Source organism: Pieris napi, chromosome 20 (assembly GCF_905475465.1).
Source record: "Pieris napi chromosome 20, ilPieNapi1.2, whole genome shotgun sequence".
In the NCBI taxonomy this organism is placed as follows: Eukaryota; Metazoa; Arthropoda; class Insecta; order Lepidoptera; family Pieridae; genus Pieris; species Pieris napi.
In genome coordinates, this window is record NC_062253.1 from 9,611,844 (window position 1) to 9,636,757 (window position 24,914).

At 34.8% G+C, this 24,914-nt stretch overlaps 3 protein-coding genes, 2 long non-coding RNA genes and 1 other non-coding gene across 6 annotated transcripts; 1 reads left to right on the plus strand and 5 right to left on the minus strand.

Annotated features, from left to right (window-relative positions):
- Positions 1-252: 252 nt before the first annotated feature.
- On the minus strand, positions 253-2,044 carry LOC125059796. The gene is made up of 2 exons (XM_047664414.1): positions 1,929-2,044; positions 253-963 (listed from the first exon to the last, which is right to left on the minus strand). The coding sequence occupies exons 1-2, from the start codon at positions 1,990-1,992 to the stop codon at positions 302-304; spliced, it is 726 nt and encodes a 241-aa protein (XP_047520370.1). The 5' UTR covers positions 1,993-2,044; the 3' UTR covers positions 253-301.
- Positions 2,045-7,375: 5,331 nt separating this feature from the next.
- Positions 7,376-8,411, minus strand: LOC125059879 (pupal cuticle protein Edg-91-like). Its single transcript, XM_047664524.1, has 2 exons — positions 8,330-8,411; positions 7,376-8,029 (listed from the first exon to the last, which is right to left on the minus strand). The coding sequence occupies exons 1-2, from the start codon at positions 8,391-8,393 to the stop codon at positions 7,485-7,487; spliced, it is 609 nt and encodes a 202-aa protein (XP_047520480.1). The 5' UTR covers positions 8,394-8,411; the 3' UTR covers positions 7,376-7,484.
- A 7,980-nt stretch (positions 8,412-16,391) lies between these two features.
- Trnaf-gaa lies at positions 16,392-16,464 on the plus strand. The gene has a single exon. It is a non-coding gene; the product is annotated as a tRNA-Phe (tRNA).
- A 924-nt stretch (positions 16,465-17,388) lies between these two features.
- Positions 17,389-19,786, minus strand: LOC125059782 (filaggrin-2-like). The gene is made up of 2 exons (XM_047664339.1): positions 19,676-19,786; positions 17,389-19,603 (listed from the first exon to the last, which is right to left on the minus strand). Exons 1-2 carry the CDS (start codon positions 19,746-19,748, stop codon positions 17,490-17,492), a joined length of 2,187 nt encoding a protein of 728 aa, XP_047520295.1. The 5' UTR covers positions 19,749-19,786; the 3' UTR covers positions 17,389-17,489.
- Positions 19,787-21,076: 1,290 nt separating this feature from the next.
- Positions 21,077-21,786, minus strand: LOC125059854. The gene is made up of 2 exons (XR_007118735.1): positions 21,703-21,786; positions 21,077-21,461 (listed from the first exon to the last, which is right to left on the minus strand). It is a non-coding gene; the product is annotated as an uncharacterized LOC125059854 (long non-coding RNA).
- Positions 21,787-22,860: 1,074 nt separating this feature from the next.
- On the minus strand, positions 22,861-24,347 carry LOC125059801. The gene is made up of 2 exons (XR_007118724.1): positions 24,164-24,347; positions 22,861-23,270 (listed from the first exon to the last, which is right to left on the minus strand). It is a non-coding gene; the product is annotated as an uncharacterized LOC125059801 (long non-coding RNA).
- Positions 24,348-24,914: the final 567 nt, after the last annotated feature.

Genomic DNA, 24,914 nt, shown 5'->3' on the forward strand with positions numbered 1-24,914 from the left:
AAATATGTGGGGCAACAACTCACTCAGATCGCCAGCCCAAAATAACTATAGACTAAATGTAAGTCAAATTAACGTCAATTATAAAAAAAAAGTCTATCGAGATAACTACAAATTATCTAAGCTTGCCTTCGTGATTATTAGCGTTTAAAGCGAAGGTCTTGGGTTCAGTGTAGAAATTTTGTGTTAAAAATAATATTCCACAGTGAATTAAATTAATAGTATGGGTTTCTTAGAAAATGTAATAAAAAATACTTTAAATTATAACAGTCTTTTATTCAATTGCGTATATTACATTTATAGTCTAATAATATCCCGTATTAACAGAATGAGCCTGCGCAGACTGAAACCCCGGTCCATTTATCACAGTGGCACCATTATTCTGAATCACACCATTTCTTAATTGAACATTGTTCGCAATTGCTGCTTTGTAACCACCAAAGTTTTGGGCTATCGATGTCGCCTGTCCATTTGAGCCTTGGGTTGAAGAAATCGCGGTCTGAACGCCCCCCACATTATCAGCCCTTGATATGAAACCCGGTTGGATACGAGCTAAAGTAGGATGGCCGCGATCAAAGTTCTGCACAGTCGATATGGCTGATTGGTATCTTCCATTACTATGTACTGCGCTGAAAGCTGATCCGTGTCCATCATTTTGTACTGACGATACAGCAGAGCCGAGGTTACCAGAGCTATGGGCTGCAGAGTTGGACCTACCAATACCTGAGTACGCTTGAGGGAATTGATAGTGATTGAAATTCGGAGCTGTTTGGGCAAAGCCTACACCACGGGCATTGCCGTTTGAGCCAATACCGGCACCGTAAGCTTGGGCGTTACCAGTCTGGAAGGAGGTTCCATATCCGGAAGAATGACTTATGCCTCCAATATTGCTGCTAAAGCCTCCGCCGAAGCCGTATGCGATACTTGGAGGCTCTGCATTCCGTAGTAAATGCGCGTATGGATTACCTGTAAATACATGTGTGTCTTTGATAAAAAACATTGCGTTGGAGCTGTGTCCGTAAGCGTTCTATAAGATGGTTGCTATTTTATAGTGAAGTGTGAATTGCAAAGCTACATAATATATGTAAGTATTGTCTAGTAATACAGGACTTTCAACAGATAAGATTAATACAAAATCTTTATTTATTAACCCTTTCACATTTAAAACTATTTTACTAAGGAATAGTATTATAAAAAGGACAAGAAGCGAACAAAATGTTAGCAAACATAGCACACTTGAAGCCAAAATGAGCCCTTTAGTTTTTCCCACACTCATATATTGTACTATCGTTTCCGATAATGTTATTATAGACTTATATTGAAGTGTCACTTAGATTAAAGAACCTTTAAATAAGTCAAGTTAGGTTTTTTTTCGGCATCTATTACATTCAATTACCCCTAATTGTATGTTAGTTATAGGCTCATGTTATAAACGATTATAGCCAGTTGACACTTCAAGCATAGGGAATCATTTATTCGAACAACAACCGCCACTGAACCTAACTCAAGTTTGGGTCAATTTAAAATAAACACTTTGTTGATTCTTTGAGAATAATACTGGTATTCAATGTCGAAAAATTATATTTATTTATTACGAGTACGAAATAGTTACTTAGAACAACACGGTACAAAGATTTTTTAATTATAATATACTACTAATAACAGCAATAAAATCCTAACGAACTCTCTTGCCCACTGTTAAACCTAAACAGATTCAAGATAACAGCCTTGCGATTCTGTAACTCACTCTTCAAATTCTCACAGCGGATTCCGCTCTCAAATCACTCGTGACGGTGTAATATGACACCTATGAGAGCGGAATCCGCTGTGAGAATTTGAAGAGTGAGTTACAGAATCGCAAGGCTGTAATTTAATTTCCATGCAAAGGTTGCTGGTTAAATGATCTTAATAAGAAAGTTATGCGAACTTACCTACCCACGACGAAACTCCACTAAAACTCAAAATAACGCTGACCAAAGCAAACCAAGCAATCATTTTGAAAGATATATTTCTAATGTATCATTTCTCTTACTTTTTATAATAAATAAAACTCCCCCCCACTCACGATCTAAATACACTTAAGTAAGCCAACGACACTCATAAATTCATCTTACGGTAAAATAATTCGCAAAACTATAAATTATTTGAAAGATATTAAATAGTACTTAATTGACAAGATGTGTATGGCATTAGATTTTTTGTATGTTTATTAGACGAGTTTTACCGGAAGGATAACGTTATTAGCGTTAAATGAACCTTAAATTGTGATAAACGTAATGTTACGTAAGGTTTTATAATTGACTAGTTGTTTTTCGCGGTTTCGCGTCTTAATTGAAGACGTGCACATTACAAATGCGCATGGACAATTATTTTGTTACTGGGGTCTTTATTATTATTAATACTTTACAGCGTGCGACTCACATCCCTGAGGTCGTAGGTTCGATCCCCGGCTGTGCACCAATGGACTTTCTATGTGCGCATTTAACATTCGCTAGAACGGTGAAGGAAGACATCGTGAGGAAACCGACATGTCTTAACTCTTAGACCCAAAAAGTCGAGGGCGAGTGTCAACCACTGGAGGCTGATCACCTACTTGCCTATTAGATTGAAAAATGATCATGAAACAGATTCAGAAATCTGAGGCCCAGACCTAAAGAGGTTTTAGCGCCACTAATTTATTTTTTTATTGCTGACACCCAGTATAATATATTATATTGTAAGCTGACTGACGTCATCTTGGAGCAGAAACTTATATAAAGGCCGATTTACATTATCTTAGTGTTTAGGAGAGTGCTTTAGTACAAGTTGAAAGGCAAGTTCTTTAGTGCTTTAGTGCGTTGCGAGTGAACGTTTACATTTCTTCCAGTAGAGTATCATTACAGCGCCACAATGAACGGGGGGAGCGCGGGCGCGGGCGGGGTATCACTTGAACCAAAAATAAAAAGCGATTCTATTTTGATTCAACTTGAAAGTCAAGTAGAACCGTACTAAAGCAAGTAGCGTTTACTAAAGCAAGTAGCGTTTACATGTTTCAACTAAAGCACTATCCTAAAGCAATCTCCTAAACACTAAGATAATGTAAATCAGCCTTAAGGCGAAGCAAAACCGGCGTTGACTGATGACTCACTTTTATTTCGAGACTTCGTGCGGAACGCACGTGTACTACCCTACCCTCAGTAAATTTTAACAGTGTAAAAGTACCTACACGTTCTAATCTTTTGATTGTTGTTTTTTGTAAATCAAATTTCGTGTGTATTCTTTTGTTTTTAAATTAAATCTGCTTCTCTTAACTAATAATATAAACATTTGTTTTAGTTACATAACGTAACTTAATATACATCAGATGTGTCGGTTTTCCAGCTTCCATTATTTTCTAATGTTAGCTTCATGTCCTAGTTGTGCCTTCTATTCTGTTTAGTTCGTCTGCCCATCTCTTGCTCTGTCCCCTCTATTCCTTTTTCCATCTCGGGGTTGTCATTCTGTAATAATTTTTGTCCATTATCAACCTGCTATCTCTAGTCATGTGCCCGGTCCAGTGCCAAATCAATTGCTTTATTTTCTTTATAATGCCCTCTTCTTTGGTCGTTCATGTTATCCCTTCTGCTCTTTTACGATGTATCAGTTGTTGTTGTTTTAAAACAATTATATCTCCTAAGATACAAAAATTAAGTAATTTGTTTAAAAATTAAAAATGTGTGTAAAATAACATATCCAGTCGCGGGCTTTATTTAATTTAAACTTTATATTAAAAATAATTTCGATGTATCGATGCGGATGGCTATTGTTTCTTTGAAACGAGTTTCGTTGGGGCGTCGCGCTCGGTGCACTGCAATGTAAACTTACAACGTAATAAATCTAGCCCGTGTTTTTTCAAACGAAATACGATACTGCTGTTTGTATAGTTTAAAAACTAACTAAAGAAATAATTTAGCGCCTGGCAGAATATTTGCTGTATACCGAGGTGCTGTCATAACCTGAAAATTCAGTTGTAAGTGCTTCAAATTATCTCAAAAGGGGGCGTCCATAAATTACGTGAGGTGTTTAAGCGGGGGAGGGGGTCGAGTCAAATCTCATTTAATCTTACGTTGGAGAGAGAGAGGGTGGGGGGGGTCTCGGCAAATATCACGCAATTTTTTTCTGATTGAAAAAAACAATTAGGAAAACGGTTGTCCCTAAAGACAGGCCATCTCTGCAACTTCCCGCTAAGTCCGGACCTAAACGCTCAACATTTCACTTATTTTATTTTAGTCGTAAATAAAAGCACGAAGCAAATTTATTTTCTTTTTACAATAACAATCCAACGCGTTTACGTAAGAAACCCACATTTTGAAAAATCTCACGTGAGATTGGGGGATGGGGTTGAATAAAATCTCATCTCACATCTCACCAGGGGGGAGGGGGGTACAGAAAATTTAAAAAAATATCTCACGTAATTTATGGACGCCCCCAAAGATATGTTTAGCATATGCGTAATAAGGAGGGAGATTTATGCCCAATATCAAGAAAATTTAGTTGCTACTTTTCACTAGATGGCGTTGATAGTCGAATGAAACGCGCTAGCGTTTCGCCTATATACAGCACTAAATACTTATTGATTTCAATCTGTGTATGTGTTACAAGCTGTTTTATTATTTAGAATTTTTGTAAAGCAATGGTTGTTTATTGCTTATAAGTTGTTACTATTAACTTTGATCTTGTTAGTCCTGTTGAAGATTGTTTTGAAGTTTCGATATTTTATCATTTAACTGTTAACTACTAAAATCATGAATTTCTCTGGTCTATTGATTAACGGGTGGGTCTAACTTGAATAACATTGGATAATAATATATATACATTTTATTCTAAGAAGTAGGGAATAGGGATGTGACATTCTGCATAAAAAAATCGATTTTTTTATTAATCAATTATGTTTTAGTTTTCGTGTTTTTCTTGATTAAAAATAAACAATAGATCATAAACACAAATTAACGTTTAAGAATAATCAAAATGGAAATTAACTTAATCTCGTTTTGATAGATTTTAGGTGAAATTTGATAAATGCTGAGTGTATACCTTTTCAGTAGCACATTGCAGTATTTTTGTTGTCTTTTTTATTGTATGTAATCTTGTGCTGCTGAATAAATTTATTTTTCTTTTAAATTATAGTGTTAAATTTAAAAAAAATTAAAATTAACTGGTTTTAAATTAAAATTAAAATTAACTTTATCGAAAGGAATTGCTGACACCAAATTTTAATTTTTTTGTAAAACATCGGTTTTACAAAAAACATTAATTCATCGAGTATATCAATACATCTTCAAAGAATCGGATTCAATGTATCGCATTGTAAACATCGATGTATATCGAATATCCCTAATAGTTCGAGGTCCGGGTTATAAAAGACCAGACATAATGTCGGGAGGTGGCAGATGAAAAATCGACTATGATTGATTTTCAATTGTAAAAATAATCGATTATTAATCGATTATTTTTACATCCCTACTAAGATGCCTTTGCCCTTTTCTTCAGTGTTTTGAAATCGGGTAATAACTAATAGGCTGAATTGAAATAATTAGAAAATTAAATATTGAGTCTTCTATAAAGAATAATAAACAAGTAGCAATAGTAACAATTCCTAATTCAATAACATTGAAAAGCAATTTTCATACTAAATTATGTTATTTCACATTTAAATCACATTTTATCATAAACAGTGTTTTAAGATTAATAGGAATTGTTGTCAAATCCATAGTAAGCGTATTTAAGAACTCAGTTCTTATTAAGTATCTTCTTAATAAGAAGTAAATGTATATGGAAAAAACCTCCAGAAATTTGTTTAATCTCTTTGGTTGGTTAAAAAAGAAGGTTTTACACAAATATATTATGTAGGTTTTGCGTAGTTCACCGGGTCGTCTAGTTAATTGATACTATAAAGGTAATCCTTTAGAAAATTTTGCACTTAGGTACACCCCACTAAGGCACAAATAGATTATTTTAACTTGTATTCCATAATTCTATTGGCAGTGGCCTCCCTAGTATAAACTCCAATATGGTCTTATTAAAATAGTTGGCACATTTAAAGAGGATGACGTGACCTGACTATAAATAAAATAAAATAAAATATGTTTATTATGGAACATAAGATACACATGTATCACTTATTCCACGTCATTAAATTTCAATTTGTGGGCATCCCTACTCATCGGCAAAGAAGACAGAGGGTGTAGGCCGAGAGAATAGCCGGAGTAAAAAACTCTCGGTACTCTTTTAAAATAGCAAATCATCAAACAACACTAAAACAAATATCGCAAATTAATTAGAGGTAGCCTGTCTAGCACTAGTCCCAGGCCCTTTTATCAACTAGATAATCGTTGACTTTATAGTAAGCCTTTTTACACAGCTTTTCTTTAATACATTGAGACTGTTGTATGGCACCCTGACATTGTCAGATGTGTTCATAAATTGAGTAAGGATTGGGAGCTCTGGCACACGTGATGACTATATGCCCACAGAGTGATGGCCGTTCGCCAGAAACTTGTCTATCGTATATAGTGTAAAAAAAAACAAATTAAAAAATATTACACATCCACGACGTTATTTAATAAAGGAACGCTGTCGTTTAAAATAATAAAGAAGCAACCCTAAATATAAAATTTGTCTCATTAAATACTTAATAAAAACGAAATAAATGAGCTTTATCTCATATTTAGTAAAAATTAAATGGATTTATTTACCGTTCGATAACGTCCAATTTGATGACTTTTGATCTTAATCTATTAACATAGTTATGAGGCTACATATAAAATATGCAAATAGATGATTTAATTATATCGCGAGTCCCAAAATTTATGAACTATAAAATCCAGAGCGATACAGTAACATTTTAAAAACTGTTTTGGTGCCTTAGCAACAAGCCTTGTAACTATATGTAGTTCGGAGAGCGATTTTTAATTTCATTTATATTGTGAATAATATTGCTATTTGCTGGGACGCCTAGACTGTATATTTATTATTATAAAAGCATAATATGTATGCCAAATCTATAAGTAAGTATAATACTAGATGACTGTTTTGTTTTTCTTTCCTTATATAAAACGTTAAATTTGTTCTTACTTAGTTTGGAAATCAGTCCAATACCTTCTCAACTGTAATCTTATTGTTTGTTGTAAATGTTATATGGGAGAAAATAAATTATTATTATAATTATAATAATTGAACCATACTATTCATGTATCAAATAAAGAAGATCCAGTTCTATCAGATACCACGAGTTTAATTATGATATTACTGTACTGACATATCGCGCCCTCAGCAGCCTACAATACCCTACAATACCCTCTCGACTTGACTGATGTTCTAATTGTGGATGGAGTAAAAAAACAGGTTTAGTGTACTTAATTTTTAATAGTCTATAGTCTGTGCCTACTCCTCTGAAAAAGGCATTACATAAATAGTCTATAATATTATACCTTTTACATTCGCTTCATTATAATTTATTTATACAAAATTCAATCAGTCTCTTTAGCCGATGTCTCTTCATCGTTTTCGTTGTCGTCACCAAATCTTCGTAATCCATAACCATTACCTGTGTTACCTAAGTAATAGTTGCCATTAAATTGATTTCCAAAGGGTTTGTTATAAGGTCCAAATCCGTTGTTATATGGTCCGTAATTGTTGTTGTATGGTCCATAACCGTTGTTGTAGGGACCAAAACCGTTGTTGTTGGGCCCATAACCGTTGTTATAGGGTCCATATCCGTTGTTGTATTGTCCTGAGTGTGGTCCATTGTTGGGGAAGCCGTTATACTGATTGTACTGGTTGTATGGTGGGATGAAATCTGTGCCGTATCCACCAGACGCAGATGATTGTGATTGACTGATTCCTATGTTAATAGGTGGGTATCCTTGATAACCTTGATAGCCGCCCTGATAGCCACCCTGATAGCCACCCTGATAGCCACCTTGGTAACCACCATAGCCTAAACCTCCGCCGCAGGAACCCAAATGGCATTTATGTTTTGAAAAAGTTCGGCCTTCTGCGTAATTTTGAGGTTCTGAAAAAAAAATTAAGTTAAAAATCCTTATTCCAGGTTTCTATCGTATACTACGAGTTACTGTTAGTTAGGTGTTAGTTAGGTAAAGCATTTAAACTATAGTTTATGTAGTTTTAAAAGGCAAACAGACAAGGTTGTCGAGGGAATGTAAATATTCAACTATATTTAAGTTAATTTTTTCAATACTAAACATGTATATTCTAGATTAAGTAAAATTGTATCTTGTCTGAATAAAGGCTTATATTATTATTAAATGTTATTTACTTTGACCCTAAATTAGACTTTTTTCGCAAAATTTACCTGCGCCAAGAACCAGCCTCCAGCCACAAAGCACAATACAAAGGACTAAGTAACACTTAGACATGTTCTATTAAGTAATATCTTGTATATGCCTAATTTTCGCAAATCAAAGGATTTTATATTATATGAAACAAGGACAACACCCACGCATCAACATTGAGTTTAACTTCCACCGGAAGTGATTTTTATTATAAATTCCCTTATATGGAATTTATATGATGCGGAAAGAATATTAATAAATTAATTTGAATTTTAAAGAAGATAAACCGATGTTTCATGTTATGTAAATATCTATTTTGTCTAAGAGTCGTTCCTCTAACTTCGATTATGTTCCCTTTGGAATAGAGACTCTTGGGCCGCGGGGTTTAAGTGCACAGGCACTAATTAAAGTTGGCGCCTTGTAGATAGTACCCCAGTTTGGTGACCCCAGAGTTGGTGCTTTTCTCGCTCAACGAATTAGTATTGCAATACAGCGAAGATATGCTGGCAGCGTTAAAGATACACCGCCACAGGCACCAAACTATTTAATTTTATTCTACTTTTTTATTTATTAATTTTTAATTATTAATATTATTATTACCATGTAGGTTACCAATTAAACTCTGTTGAAATTAGAAAAAATTGAACCCTAGTTTACCAACTTATATTAAAAGTACATCTCTAGTTTATGCTGGCAACCCTGACACATCACTGTTTGTAATAATCTATGATAAAAATTATCTCAAAATAAATCTACGTTGTCTAAAACCAAAATCGTTATTTTTCATTAAAATCATCAAACTCGAATTTAAACCTTCTAGAGACGTGCCAAAAAGTTTTAGAATTCGCGAATTCAATCAAAATATATTAAAACTAGCTACCCGCCCCGGCTTCGCTCGGGTGCAATGCTGATACTAAATACACTACAGAAAAACTGCGGCCGGCCGGTACCGCCGCAAACGCTACGTCCCGCAATTTTTAAATCTGTAATATCTTCGAAAATATTCACTTAAATCATACGGTGTAAAGGGCCATATAGATCTATATTAAATGAACAATGTATTCAAGGTATTTAATTGGTTAAGGATTAATGCTGTATTGGTTAAAATCGCTTCGAAAATTAGCCATTATTTGTCGTAAAAAGTAAATGACAAAAAAAAGTTATTGTGGGTTATCCATAAGAGATAGACATATACCATCACGGACTTTTCTGTAGACCTTTTCAATGTAGTACATTATTATTGTACTTAGTACATTATTTTGATAAAACTCGTAGGGTTCAGCCTGCGTTTGCAATGTAAGCGGAAAAAATGTAATTATTTACGACATCACATTAGAAACCTCAAAAATAACAGTACTTCTCCACTATTTAATGGATGTTATTATACATATAAACCTTCCTCTTGAATCACTCTATCTATTAAAAAAAACCGCATCAAAATCCGTTGTGTAGTTTCAAAGATTTAAGCATACAAAGGGAAATAGGGACCGAGAAAGCGACTTTATTTTATACTATGTAGTGATTTACATTTACGTGAGAACTGCAAAAAATCGCTAAAGGTGATATCAGACGGTTCATTTTTTGTTCATTTTCACCTTTCATTCGGTACATTTCACTCGAAATGAAATGTCTGAACAAAAAATGAAACACGAGTGCCGAATGAATTCATTAGTGAACCGATCCAACAGTGTTGGATATTGGCATCCGGTATCTTTCATTCCCACTCCGAATGAACGAGAAATGAACGGTCTGAACACTGAGAGAACGTTCATTCGGATTCACGGACGGAGACGGAGACGGACATCACGTTGTCGGCGAAGTTATAACTTTTTTTTTTCTGTGTGTTATTATATTGTTTTCATGCGGCAAAATGGTGTTCAAGTGGAACGATCAAAATAAATTACTTTTTTTTTTTAATAAATTTCTTCTTTCAATCCATGGTCGCACCCACCACCGTCGACGTTTTCTTTGCTTCTTTTTTGTCAATTCTTTGATTAAATGATCACAAATTAAACTACTTCCAAGACGTACAACTTCATTCGATGACATATTTAAAAGAAAGAACAATGAATGTTCATTTCTGTATCATTTCGTCTAAACCGTGTGAACATAGAATGAAAAAAACTGAAGCATTCACTCGAGTGAACAATCATCCGAGTGAACCGTCTGATATCACCTTAAGCGATTCCTCTTTCACCAACTCAGCAATTATTTTTAGCTTAGGCTATATGTAACGTTTAAAGTCGAATTCTCGCTTTCTATGATCACGTATCCCGACGTGAAAAACACTCCATAGACTGGTGATGCAGAAGGGTGGAAGGACAAGAGTTCCTGGTAGGATCAATTCAAGAACGACGACTCATTGGTCTAGTGGCTAGTACCCCTGACTGCGAATCCATGGGTCCCGGGTTCGATCCCCGGCTGAGACGAACATCGATGTGATTAGCATTTGGTGTTGTGCTTAGGTCTTGGGCGTTTAAATATGTATTTATATGTCTATCTATCTATAATATGTATGTATATCCGTTGCCTAGTACCCATAACACTAGCTTCACCAACTTAGCATGGGACTAGGTCAATTGGTGTGAATTGTCTTTAAAAAAAAAAACTACTAAACCATCCTCTCCATAATACTCAAGGATGGCGGCTGTCCGTGATGATTGTCGCAGGGTTGTCAAGAGAATGGTTACTCCAAAGTGTCAACCACGACGCCTTTGTCAAGTGAGTTGGCTCAGGGAGAGAGAGCATGAGGGATTTTGAAGTGAAACTTCTTTATCCGCATAAGGGTAAATTTTTTACGGAACGTCACGAAGATGTGCTGTGTTTTTGTTAAAGAAAAGGGAGAGACCGAAAGAGACCGATTGAGAGAGAGTGAGAAGGGTGAATTACCTGATAGAATTTCTATTTTTAAAATTAAAATTTCGTAATGAAATATTAGTAGTTTGTATTTTATGCAAAATAATTTATTAAAATCTCAAACGACGAATTGTAAATTAAAATGCCACGTGTTTTTATTATCGAAGAAATAAATTTAAAAAATTTAATTTATTATTTGTATTAATTTTTAACACTTAATATTTTAATGACAATTAAATTCATTAAATTCCTAACATATTTCCTTCCAAGTCTCGGAAATATAAAGTTTTAGAGTATAAATATGAACAAGAGATAAAAATTTGCTTGCCAAAGAAGTTTCACTTCTGACATGTATATGCTTTGTACGCACGCACTTTTATTTATAATTACAAAAGTAAATACAAAAGTTTCTACTTTATTAAAACTAGCATATTTTAAATTTAAAAAAGACTGTCGTCATGGCATACATTATACATTTTTAACACATGTAAATGACATAGGATTTGCATAAGTTGGCTCCTCTTATTCCAGAAGCAAATACTTCCAAGAAAACTCGGCCCCCGCAATTTAAAGTCTAGATTTAGTCGGCAAAGTACACAGGCAGTAAAATGGTTAACGCTCATAAATGTCCAAAATTTTTCGCGCATTGAATGCCAAATTGTATTCGTGGACTTCATTAGCTTAAGCAGTTCAATGACCTTGTCGTTCTGGTTATGTCATGTGTCCGGTTTGACTTATGAGTTATTTGTTTCGTTAAATATTGGCTATGTATACATTATAAATTCACTGTTTTCTTTGATTACTTAAGAATTTCAGTTTTTTTCTAATTGATAGGTACTATAGGTACTAGAAAAATCGAGTTTCTAATTATAATATATAGCTCAGACCATCGTTTCGCAACCATTTTTATGTCGCGACCCACGAAAAAGCCAAAAAGATAAGTAAAACAGTCTTGGGACCCCGTCACTAAAATTATAATATGTAATACTAGCTGTTCCCTGCCACGCTTTGCTGTGGCACATTGTGATTGAATGGTTGAGAAATGAGAAACAAAACAAAGAAAACATATCATATAAGTTTAATTTTGCAATACTTGTGGAAAATAAAAAAAAATGATGAAAAAATATATAAAAACAATCCTTGATACAGATTATATATCATGCTATAATTTCAGCTCGATCGGTGCAGAACTTTTTGAGTTTTTGAAGCATACACAAACCATCATAACATTTATATATATATATATATAGATGTACAATGTACAGAGCATACATTTTTATCAGCTATACCTTACGTTATATTAGCCTTCATTGATTTTAACCTCAGAATACTTGAACCCCTTTAAAACAAACTCGATCCCCCCAAGGTTCGCGACCCCCCGCTTGAGAAACGATGGCTTAGACAATTCAAATGTGTGTAGCATAAGACACATATTTAAACGGTTACAAATATATTTATACCATTGCAACATATTGTTTTACCTTGGTATACATATTCTTCTTTATATTGGATATTGGGGTTTTCTTAGGGGCTATTTTTCACAAAAAAAAACACTATTTAATTTGGTACTCTATTATATAATTTAATTTGGTCTACGATCTCGCAATTGCAACTGAAATTGCATCACCAGTATCACTTTGTGACGTACTTACGGCGCCACCTTTGCAACCAGAACACGGTTGATGAGCATTTTTATCTCTAAAATCATTATTTTTATAATCTTGGTAACTTTGAGATGCTTCTTGATTGTGACGCCAGAATGGTGGCCCAAAATGGCGGTGGTGGGGGCCAAAATGGCTGTTCTTCTGAATTATTTGGAGGTGCGTTGTATGGAACCCGCTTGAGACGAATTAGCACGCCATCTGTTGGTGTAAAATAATATTTAAAAGTTCTTTGTGGTGAATTATTTTCAGTAAAATTAAACTAAGTTACTAGTTGACTATTATCCGATATCCCGTTATCTTTCAATGGGGTTTGGGGCAGACACATTTCCGTGGTTTTTTTCATTGATTTTAAGATAATAACTACGCACTGATTATCCCAAGCCACGAAGACGGCACTATTTGTTTGCGCTAAAAAGAAATCGAATTTCTCCTTTTCAATCGTTCTCGATGATTAAACTTATGAACTTATCGTGTATGGTCGGCTTCTAATACAATTACTATTAACAAACAACTGCTAATTTATAATACGATAAGAAACAACTCACTGTCCGTAGGATAGCAGCTCACTGCCAGAATTGCAATTAATAATAGTAACAATCTCAACATTTTCGTGAAATATGTTACGAACTGCGCGATGTTAGAAATATATACTTAAATGTTATTGATAAGACAAATTGACATTCCTAGAAAAATATGGAGTCGTTAATACGTTGTGTACACGTTTCGGCTGACACATTCATATTGTTTGCATGGAATTTTTGATTATGTATCCTAGTCCGTGATGAGATTCATAATAAGATATAGTTTATTTTCGCTATTTAATCGTATTACTTTTTATTATTTATTTCTTATTATTTTAATTCGTCGTGATTTTTACACGCTTTATATTAGCTTCACCTGTATGTATGTAAGTATGTATGTATGTAACCGACTCCGTTGGACTCGATTTTGACCCACTTTAAACGGACAGATTTAATTCAAACTTATAAAGAATCAGCGACAATATAATAATTTCATAGGTTTATCTCGAAAAAACAATGAAATTTTTTTAAAGTCCACAAAGCAATACGATTAAATTGAGACAACAAGTATTGCTGCGAGGACTAAAAAGGTTGCTCGATAGACGAAAAATATGGCACAGAGCGCCCCACGCTTTTTCACAATAATACCAGTATTTTTTGGTCATTACCATTTTCAGCCTAAATTAGGAATTATTTTTCACTTTTTAGTTTGATGTGCTTTAAAAGCGTGTTTTATAGTTTTTTTAAACTATATTTGTTTTCCACATTTTCAAGCATTGTTTCATACACATTATACATATTTAGCTAATAATGTTTTTATTGGATTTCACATTAGTGAATAGGTTGTAGAGAAAGCGTTTCCCTAAATCAAATAGTTTTCAGGACTATCTGAAAAATCTAAAACTTGCACCGTTGCGTCCTGATTACCGTATAGTTTATAATTCTACTAGCAGACTCGGCCAAGCGTTGCTGTGGCTAAGGTTTTTGTTATATTACATAGTAGTAAACTATTCAAAGGAAACGGTAGAAGAACACCAGTCATGGGGTCCACCATGCTTTTTTGGTGGTTATGTCATTAAATTGTAGCTTATGTGAAACGTTGGTACTTTCAACACAGCGCCATCTGTTAGAATTGTGACTGTCAAATAATAAACAAATAATTTGCAATAAAATATTATTGCGGGTATAAATTAAGATGTAACCTATCCTATCTTTTAAGTTAGATCAAACTGCACACGGTATGCAAATTTGATTGAAATCGGTTAAGTGGTTTAGCGTACAAACAACATGACACGTAATTTATGTATATAAAGATAATTAAGATAAGATTGAAACGCATTTAGATTAAGGATGAACACAGTGTGGTATCAATATTATCTCACAAAATCGTCTAGGTAATAAAATAAATTAATCCGTGCCCCTACACCCTTTTTAGGTCTGGGCCTCAGATTTCTGTATCCATTCATGATCAATTGTAAATCTAATAGGCAAGTAGGTGATCAGCCACCGGTGCCTGACACACGTCAACTTTTTGTGTCTAAGGAAAGCCGGTAATCAGGATGTTTTATATCACTGTTCGGGCGATTGTTTAATACGCACATACGTAGAAAGAAAGTCAATTTGTGGAACAACCAAAGCACTGCTCTTAGGCGAATGCTACACGCTCGATAATTATCGTGATATTTATCGTGATATTTATCTTGTATTTTTTTAGTATACTACACACTCGATACGAATCGCGTCAGTACGACGGTAAATTTCATTGAGTACACTCGTACGTTTCGTATTATAATAATGAGTAACAATATTAAGAAAGCTTGCGTTGCTATTATATTAGCGATAGCATTGAAAAAACGTATAAAGCGAAAGAAATGGGCGAAACATTGGTTTCAAGATAGAGAAAATATACACATCTGAATTTATTAAATCAAATTCGGCAACACCAAGAAATGGACGACTATCAATCGGCTTTTCATTTTTATTCAAATATTTCAGCATATGAAATACCCAAGACTTTGGATTGTATACATTTTCCGCTGCAGCACCCGATCGCTTCGAATCTGTTATTTTTTTAAATTCTTTTCTATAGTTCGATTTTAATGAATTGATATATGCAATCACGTCTTTAGCTGTCGCGTCTGGTTTAATTTTCTTAAAAATTTCAAGCAGCTGCTCATACGCATTCGCCCTTTTCACTTTATTAATTATGTTTGCATTTGAGCTGTCCCATATCTCAGGTAGTGTTTCTAATACAAGTATAAATTCTTTCAAGTGTTTTTGGTCGTTTGTTTGAAGTGCGGCGGGCGCCGACTCAATATGCGCGTCCTCTTCCATCGCTGGCAGAATTAATTGTGACGCGATAAAAATCGACCAGAGACTAGACGCTCGATATTTATCGACGATAATTGATACGGATCGTGGATTTTTAGATTTCTAGAAATCCAGCGATCCGTATCACGTATCGTGATACGCCTGTACTACACATCGTGATTCTGGATCACGATCCAAATATCACGATAAATATCGAGCGTGTAGCATTCGCCTTAAAAACGTCCAGTAGTAAGTCTAAAGTGTATCATCAATACATATGACCCATCAAACCTAAGTCAAAGTACACTCAAAATATATGTTTGCATACTTTTTACACCTTTTGTAAGAAGGTTGATATATTTCACAGAACTCAAGGCAACCTTATGACGTGCGATACGCAAATACGGACGGATAAAGGGAACGAAGCGTTTTGTTTCATCCAAGAAGGTTAAGGCATCTGTTTAAACCTTTTCTTGATTCTTTAGGATATTCTTCGGATGATACGGATAAGTTTTATTACTCAGATAATGAAGAGTTGCTTAAGAACAGAATTAAACAACTGTCACAGTGATAATAATATAAAGTATACATATACAGATATAAATTGTCTGGTTATTATTTAATTGGTATTGGTATCCTCAGAAAATAGAAGAAAGAAAATAAATAACATGGGTCAACATTGCACTTGTTTTATGTATATTGTAGTGCAAAAATTCAATTACCCTCATGTAGCCGAAATAGCTCAGTTGGGAGAGCGTTAGACTGAAGATCTAAAGGTCCCTGGTTCGATCCCTGGTTTCGGCAATTACTTTTTATGTTTTTTTGTAGCAAATAAAATATCATTTAGCTAGGTAACACAATGAACGCTGTGAATGTAACAAAAAATAAGAACTGGCAATAAACTTACGGCCAATTATTTAATCGCCATGTTAAAAGGAGCTATTTATTGTTATTACCAAATTCAAGACTTTTTTTAGGTATTATTTTTTGAGAGTATTCCAATACATTTCATTTTTAGCACTACATAATATTATATTCGTTTGGGTGTATAAATAACCATTATAAATAATTGTATGTGATGTACGACATTTAACTTCAAGTTTGCAACCCTAAGGGTCTGTTTCACAATGTACGGATAAGTTCTACATAAGTTCCAAATTAGCTATTTATTACTTATTGGTAGGATAAACACTATTGTTGCGTTTCACGACTGTCATATAGTGCTATTCGTCACATAAAGTCCATCATAAGCTATGAGTCCGATAAATGTCAAATAGCACAATTTATCTTCCTTATTATTTAACTAATTAATGTGTTGCATAGCTATTTGGTACTTTATCCATACATTGTGAAACAGATCCTAAATATGAATATTTCGACAGTTGCTTTTAATATTTTATGCTTTTAATTTTCTAAACTTGGTACTTATTACGATTTCGATTCTTTTTTCAGAATTCTGAGATAGAATATATAGAATTCTTTGCTGAGATATTCATTCGGCGGTATATTGTGTGGTATTGAAATGGGAGCTAAGTTAGGCACGGTATACCATAAAATATTTTTTCTTTGTGTTTAGCGTGGGACCACACTTAGGTTTTAGTTTGAAACTCTTTATAATTAAATTGCATATTAAATAATTCGAAAATTCATCAAATACAGACAAATTTTCTTAAATTGCCACAGTATTTTAGGTAGGAATTGTATTTTTATATCAATAAAAAGCAAAACTCAACAAGAATAATTATATTTTATTTACAAGGAAGAAGCACAAATACATCAAGAACACATCACAATTAACATCGGTAATAAAAATAGATGAACTGAATACTTTAACCGCCAAATGCAATGGAAATAGCTGACCCACTGTGACTCTTGGCATTACTGTAGGCATATCCACCATTTCCAGCACAAGTACTGCATCCAGTCTTTTGTGCTGCTTCTAAGCCTTGAGAAGCAAGATTTAAGGCTCCTCCAATAGAACCACTGCCAGCACTTTGCGATTCACTGTTTCCGCTGGTCAATTCAGGTCCTGATTGTTGCTGTTGCAATTCTTGATTAGCTTGATATTTGGAGTTAAAACCGTTACTATGACCGTGATCATGTCCATATCCTGAGAACCCTCTCCCATAGCCAAAGCCTCTGCCGTGGGCGTAAGAAGAAGCTTGGCTGCTAGCACTATTTCCACCTTGTAGATTCTGCTGTTTGAGTTGCTCTTCTTGGCTTAATGTAGCTTGACCTTGCTGTTTATTAAAACCTTCTTGACCTACGTGTTGGCCAAATCCAATTTGGCCTTGTGATTGGCCAAATGCACCGTGATGTTGCTCTTTCTGGCTTAATGTAGCTTGCTGTTTATTAAAACCTCCTTGACCTACGTGTTGGCCAAATCCAACTTGGCCTTGTGATTTGCCAAAGGCACCTTGCTCTTCCTGGGTTAGTGTAGCTTGACCTTGCTGTTTATTAAAACCTCCTTGATCTAAATGTTGGCCAAATCCAACTTGGCCTTGTGATTTGCCAAAGGCACCTTGATCTTGCTCTTCCTGGGTTAGTGTAGCTTGACCTTGCTGTTTATTAAAACCTTCTTGACCTACGTGTTGGCCAAATCCAACTTGGCCTTGTAATTGGCCAAAGGCACCTTGATTTTGCTCTTCCTGGGTTAGTGTAGCTTGACCTTGCTGTTTATTAAAACCTCCTTGATCTAAATGTTGGCCAAATCCAACTTGGCCTTGTGATTGGCCAAAGGCACCTTGATTTTGTTCTTTCTGGCTAAATGAAGCTTGACCTTGCTGTTTATTAAAACCTCCTTGATCTAAATGTTGGCCAAATCCAACTTGGCCTTGTGATTGGCCAAAGGCACCTTGCTTTTGGTCTTTCTGGCTTAATGTAGCTTGACCTTGTTGTTTATTAAAACCTCCTTGATGTACGTGTTGGTCAAATCCAACTTGGCCTTGTGATTGGCCAAAGGCACCTTGATTTTGGTCTTTCTGGCTAAATGAAGCTTGACCTTGTTGTTTATTAAAACCTCCTTGACGTACGTGTTGGTCAAATCCAACTTGGCCTTGTGATTGGCCAAAGGTGCCTTTATATTGCTGATGACCAACACCAGCTAGTCCTTTCTGTTGACCATAACCGCTTTGGACAGTTTGCTGGCCATTTCCACCATTAAGCCCAACTTGTTCTTTCAGCTGATTATTTTGTTGCCCAAAAGCTACGCCCACTTTATTTTTTTGCCCAGATTCTGCATCGAAGCCCGCTTGAGTGTCAAGATTTGATTGCTCTTGATCACCTTTTTCAGAATGTATGCCCCCACTAACTAACTCCACTTGTTGTTGGTCATTACCTTTTACTGAACCAAATGATGAGCTATGTGCGCTGGAACTGCTGAAACCACCGCTTTGATCACCGCCTGTTAATTTACCTCCTGCTTGTGCGCTATCGTGACTTGATGAATAGAATCCATTGCCTTTACTAAGGTCAGCGGCTCCGATACCACTCGCTGAGCTACTTGCACCAAGGTTTAACTGTCCATGGCTCCCAGAGCCACTCTGGCCGTTCAATCCAGAACCTTCAGCTTCAAACTTTCCTCCACCACTTTGGAAAGAATAACGAGCTTCTTTATGAGCACTGAATTGTCCACCGAAACCACCAGAATGGTCGCCTCTGTTGCCATCACCAAAACCAGCTATTAATTTGCCAGAAGTCCCAGTAGATTGAACCGAATCATCATCATCACAGTCAGCTGATGCTAGCGATAATGCTTGTCCAGTAGCCGATGCAGTATTTGTGGCACTAGCAGCAGCGCCACTGTATACTCCATTGGTGTTTCCATCAGCGCTTTTTGCAATTCCACTCCAATTGTTTGTTTGGAAAAATGGGAATGGTGGAGGTGGGTGGAATCCAAAACCGCCGTAATATGGCGATCTTGCATCCCGATGCAATATAGAACCTTAAAAAGAAAATTAACTTGATACACATTTCATGTATGATTGAGATTTACGGATTCACAGCAATCCCTTACCTGGATATCCGTAAACTGCAATAAATGCAGTCGAAATAAATATTGATACTATCAGCAGGTCCAGTCTAGTCATCTTGCCGGAAATACTAAGTCTGATCAATTACAGAGAACGTTGTGGTTTTATATCACTAACAAATCCTATTCCACGAATAATATGTCCTAATATCACAAATAGATCATAATGCATTAGGTAAATATTACGTTTCAACAAAATTCGCACAAGCTGTGTATTTTCCGAAATTATATAGACAAAACAAGTTTTGTTTGCGCCCAGACAGCAGAATGTGAAACATAATTACGATAATATAACTCTTTCGAGATGGGAAAACTCAATAAATGTGTAATTAGTACACCGACAGTACAGTACTTTAAATATTTATTTAAGCATTTAACATCACAAATACTTCGAGATAAAAAATAATATATAAAAATTCTAATTTCTATTACTACTAGTATGATACGTGTAATGATTGAACGTTTGGGCATTACCAAAAAAATTGATGAACCAGATGTCCCGCTCCTGATCGATTTCCTTTTCACTGCTTAAGCAAAAGCAAACAATACAGTCTTCATTTATCTTTTTATCACAGCGTTAATACAATTTGACAGCAACAGATGAAACAGTACTTTAGTTATAGAGTGCAGTTAGAATAATTTAGTTTTTATCAATAATCCCTTATTAATAATAATAAATTGATATTTAAGGAAATTTGTAAATTAAAATGAGTTAATATACATATAGCGTCTTCTCGATAAAAATCATCTCTCGACAACATTAAGAACATAATTACAATACAAAAAAGTGTGATAGTAAACTGTGCATTATTCTATTGATACACCTATTGTATACCGTATAATCCCATCATTAATTTGAGTAGACAGGAAGCTTCCATGCGCAAGCTTGACTAGACTAGACTCTAATATCGGCAGTGCCAATGCATTTTTCATTCTAAGCGCTATTGATAACAATTCGCACAGTGAGAGTAAAAATTGTTGGTAACATTCAGGATTGTAATTATATTTAATTTTTTATTTAAAACTGTGTTTTTCAACCTTTTGTGTGCCATGCCCATGACGAGGCCAGTTATTATTAAAATAATTGTATTTCATTGGTCAACATTAGACTCGGCACTTTTTAATTTTGTTTGGAAGTTATAATTGTGTATTGCAGATGCAACTGCAACAGTGCAACTAGTTCATAGTTGGAAAAATTAGTCCGATGAGATTAAATTACATAAATGGAGGATATGTAAGTAGGATTGTTCAAAGTATTGAATATTGTTATTTATAACTGGCTGTATATATGTAGCGTTTATAAACATTTATATTATATTTGTCAATTTCGTTATTAATAAATTAAAAGTATGCCTGTTCGAATCTAAAGGTAAATAAATGTGTAACTAACAGTAACAATAAAACATTTATTTCATTCAAAAACGTCGACCGAATCCACCCTGTCCAAATCCGCCATGTCCAGATCCGCCTTGTCCAAATCCACCCTGCCCAAATCCACCCTGTCCAAATCCGCCCTGTCCAAATCCGCCATGCCCAGATCCGCCTTGTCCAAATCCGCCCTGTCCAAATCCTCCCTGTCCAAATCCGCCCTGTCCAAATCCGCCCTGTCCAAATCCTCCCTGTCCAAATCCACCCTGTCCAAATGCGCCCTGTCCAAATCCACCCTGTCCAAATCCACCCTGTCCAAATCCGGGTCCGCCAAAACCACTTTTTCCAAAGCCTGGCTGTGAGGAACCTCCACCAAATTGTGGAGACCGAGCTTTCCGGACTCCTATAGCGGAATTCAAAAAATATATATGATGGTAATAAAATTCATTATTAATGTACTACGAATTAATTTTTGTACTCTATCAAAATCGACAATACAAACAAACATATAATAGTATACAAACATACACTGTAAGCCAGTTTTACTTATTTTTAGCCAAGTAGCAGGTATCCAAAGAAATATTTGTCTAGTTGAAACTATTCCAAAACTTTGCGCGATTCATGAAATACTAATTATAAATTACCTGCTAATGATACGCCTACATTGAGAAGAACTAAAACCAAAACAAAGCAAATACTTAAACGGCACATATTTGGATGATTTTACAAATAAAACTGATGCAATACATAACAACCTCGTCAATTTATAGCATACAACATCATACGTACCTTCAAAAGGTGAAAATGTAATGAGCAAACAAAGTTTTAAAAACCTCTGTTTTACGCCCTGAATGCCATAATCAAAATATATAATCTTACTAGCAAACTTGGCGAACTCTGTTTCGCCACCAGATGGCTTCGTTTAATGTAACATTTCGTTTGGTGATCCCGCTTTTCTGTCGAATTTTTTCCTGAATTTTCTTTGCTATAAACCTCACGGAGCCCAAGACCTTTCCAACGAATGCAAAACCGTGGAAATCGGTTCGTGCTTTCTGGAGTTATAGCGTCAGGAAGGAAAACACGACTTATTTTTATATAGTAGATAACCACATCAAAGAATTGAAACCAGTTTGCCCAGTAGAATGCCTATATAACGCCTGGCTAATTTTCTACCATTATTTTGTATTAATTGTTTTAATATTTATAGCATTGGTAATTTATAGTAATTCATCGTATATTACACATATTTTCCTTAATTATAATTAGAAATATGACAGAATCTACATTACAAAGGTCTAAAATATCTCATAAACTTTCTTGATTAAATTTATGAATTATCTTTTGTATTTTGGTGTTAACCAAAAAAGCATTAATCTATACTTATATTAGTAAGAGGAAAGATTTGTATGTTCGTAACGAAGTGGCTCAAAAAGTACTGGACCGATTTTAAAAATTCTTTCACCATTTGAATGCTACATTATCATTGATTAATAAAGGCTATTTTAATTGCATTTGATTGCAATTGAAAAAAATAAGTATCCCTACTAAAACTACAATAATGTTAGCCAAGGAGTAAAAAAATGCCTATAAAATATCTTTCATTGCTTGCTCTGTGAAAACTATTGATGATAGAACAAATAAATTTTCCACTATATTAAAGAATATATGTCTACTAAAAATGTTTCAAAATTAAATTTCCACCAAAATAAAATCAAAAGTAAATACGAGGTTTTAAAACCTTTAAACATATGGTGCATTATTAATTCCAAAGGTGACGCAAGGGTAAAAATAAAATAAAATAATAATCTAAACATTTTATTGTACATATATCTTAATGGTAGTATAAAGTCTTAAAATTATTTTCCGAAGGAATTAGCATTCGAACTTGCTTGAGAGGCACCACCGCGTCCTGCGCTAATGCTCACACTCTTAGATATACTTAAGGATCCACCACCAAGACCACGTCCATTGCCACCCTGTCCAAAGCCTCCAGGTCCAAAACCGGGGCCGCGACTTCCAGGGCCAAAACCTCCGGGACCAAATCCTCCGGGGCCATGTCCTTTTGGACCAAATCCTCTGGGACCAAAACCTGGTCCGCCATATCCTGGTTGTGGTGGTGGTGGACCAAATTTGTTAAAGCCACCTCCGAAAGATCCAGCCTGCGCGTTAGCACTGGCTTGCCCGAAACCTTGTGGTGACCTGACTACTCGTGCTGAAATAATACAATTAAAATTCTAAAAAGATTTAATGATGTATTAAGTTATTTGTGTTTATTAATTCTTTAGTATATCGACTATGTAATTGTTTCGCTTTTACAAATGAAGCTTCAATTTATACTATTATTAATGAATTTTTACAAAATAAATCCATAAAATAGCCCAAAATTTTTGAATCTGAGCCCGTACTCAGTAACTTCCAATTATGCATATGTTTGTATACCGCTCCATTGAAAAGTTGCGACATCAGCGCTATGAATATTGGGAGAACTACTCCGAAACTACATTCAAAAATGTTGGGAACGGTATTACTATCGCGAAATAATAATAATAATCGCCATATAAAAAACTAATCGTGCCTTTACCTAATTATCTAATTAACTTCCCGGAAGCTTGAAGAACTAAGAAATATCCCTTGAAAAGATAAAAACTACCCTTTTCTGCGACACATTACGATCTATGCAGTTACTCTATGATTTCGTCGAAACAAAAATTTTATCTTACAAAAAACTTGTATTTTTAGATAGCGAAAAATTATTCCTATTAATTCTTAACATAATTTAGCATAGCAGTTCATAATGCGATCTCCAACGTAGGACCATGATCTCAAAATCTATGTTAGTTAATATAATGTGTTTTATACATAATAGTAGCTGACCTGGCAAACGTCATTTTGCCATCTATATCATTTATAATAAATGGCAAAATGACGTTTGCCAGGTGGACTACCCCTAACATTTAGGGGGATGAAAAATAGATGTTGGCCGATTCTCATAGATACCGGATAAACACAAAAATTTCATCAAAATCGGTCAAGCCGTTTCGGAGGAGTATGGCAACGAAAACTGTGACACGAGAATTTTATATATTAGATAAATTAAAAAAATACCTGCATTGGTGAGCCCGAAAATCGCCAAAACTACAAAATATAATAAAAATCGAACCATTTTGAGTGATTTACTGATTACAACTGACATAACACCTATAATCTTCTCAATATATATAATATTGACATCAGTTATTAACAGGTAGGTGACTATTAGTGCAGTACATGATACGTTTATTTAGCTATGAGAATTCCGCAATGTGAGAGGAAATCCATAATATAATTTACGGTAATAAATTTTCGGTTCCCTTTGGTGTAGATACTATTGGGCCGTGGGGTCAAGAGCTCAGGCGCTAATTAAAGATTGAAGTGCCCGCCTAATAGATAGTAGCGGTGACCCCAGAGCTGGTGATTTCCTCGCTCAACGAATAAGTATTACAACACAGCGAGGAAATGCTGCCAGCGTTAAAGGTACACTGCTACAGGTACCAAACTTTAAAAAAAAAATATGAATTTTTAATTATTTTTATTATTACTATGTAGGCTAAGAAAATTGTAAATACTATCTGATTGTTATGTTATATTGTTAAATAAAAATATAATCATAAATAATCATTTAAATTCAATATAAAGTATGAATATAAAATTCAAGTATTCATGTATTTATTGAAAAGGGCAACACACAGGACAGAAATCTGAGGAAGTTTCTCGTTTCAGAGACCAACACTTAGAGGTATTAGGCGTGTTTCAATGTTTTGTTCACCGAATACCCGCTGTATTAAAAATATGCACTTAAATCTTATTTGAACTAGAT

Coding starts and splice junctions, on each gene's coding strand:
- LOC125059879 (XM_047664524.1), bottom strand. CDS start 8,393: ATGTCTAAGTGTTACTTAGTCCTTTGTATTGTGCTTTGTGGCTGGAGG. Junction 8,030..8,329: donor GAGGCTGGTTCTTGGCGCAG/GTAAATTTTGCG, acceptor TTTTTTTTTCAG/AACCTCAAAATTACGCAGAA.
- LOC125059782 (XM_047664339.1), bottom strand. CDS start 19,748: ATGACTAGACTGGACCTGCTGATAGTATCAATATTTATTTCGACTGCA. Junction 19,604..19,675: donor TGCAGTTTACGGATATCCAG/GTAAGGGATTGC, acceptor TTTCTTTTTAAG/GTTCTATATTGCATCGGGAT.
- LOC125059796 (XM_047664414.1), bottom strand. CDS start 1,992: ATGATTGCTTGGTTTGCTTTGGTCAGCGTTATTTTGAGTTTTAGTGGA. Junction 964..1,928: donor TGGAGTTTCGTCGTGGGTAG/GTAAGTTCGCAT, acceptor ATGTATTTACAG/GTAATCCATACGCGCATTTA.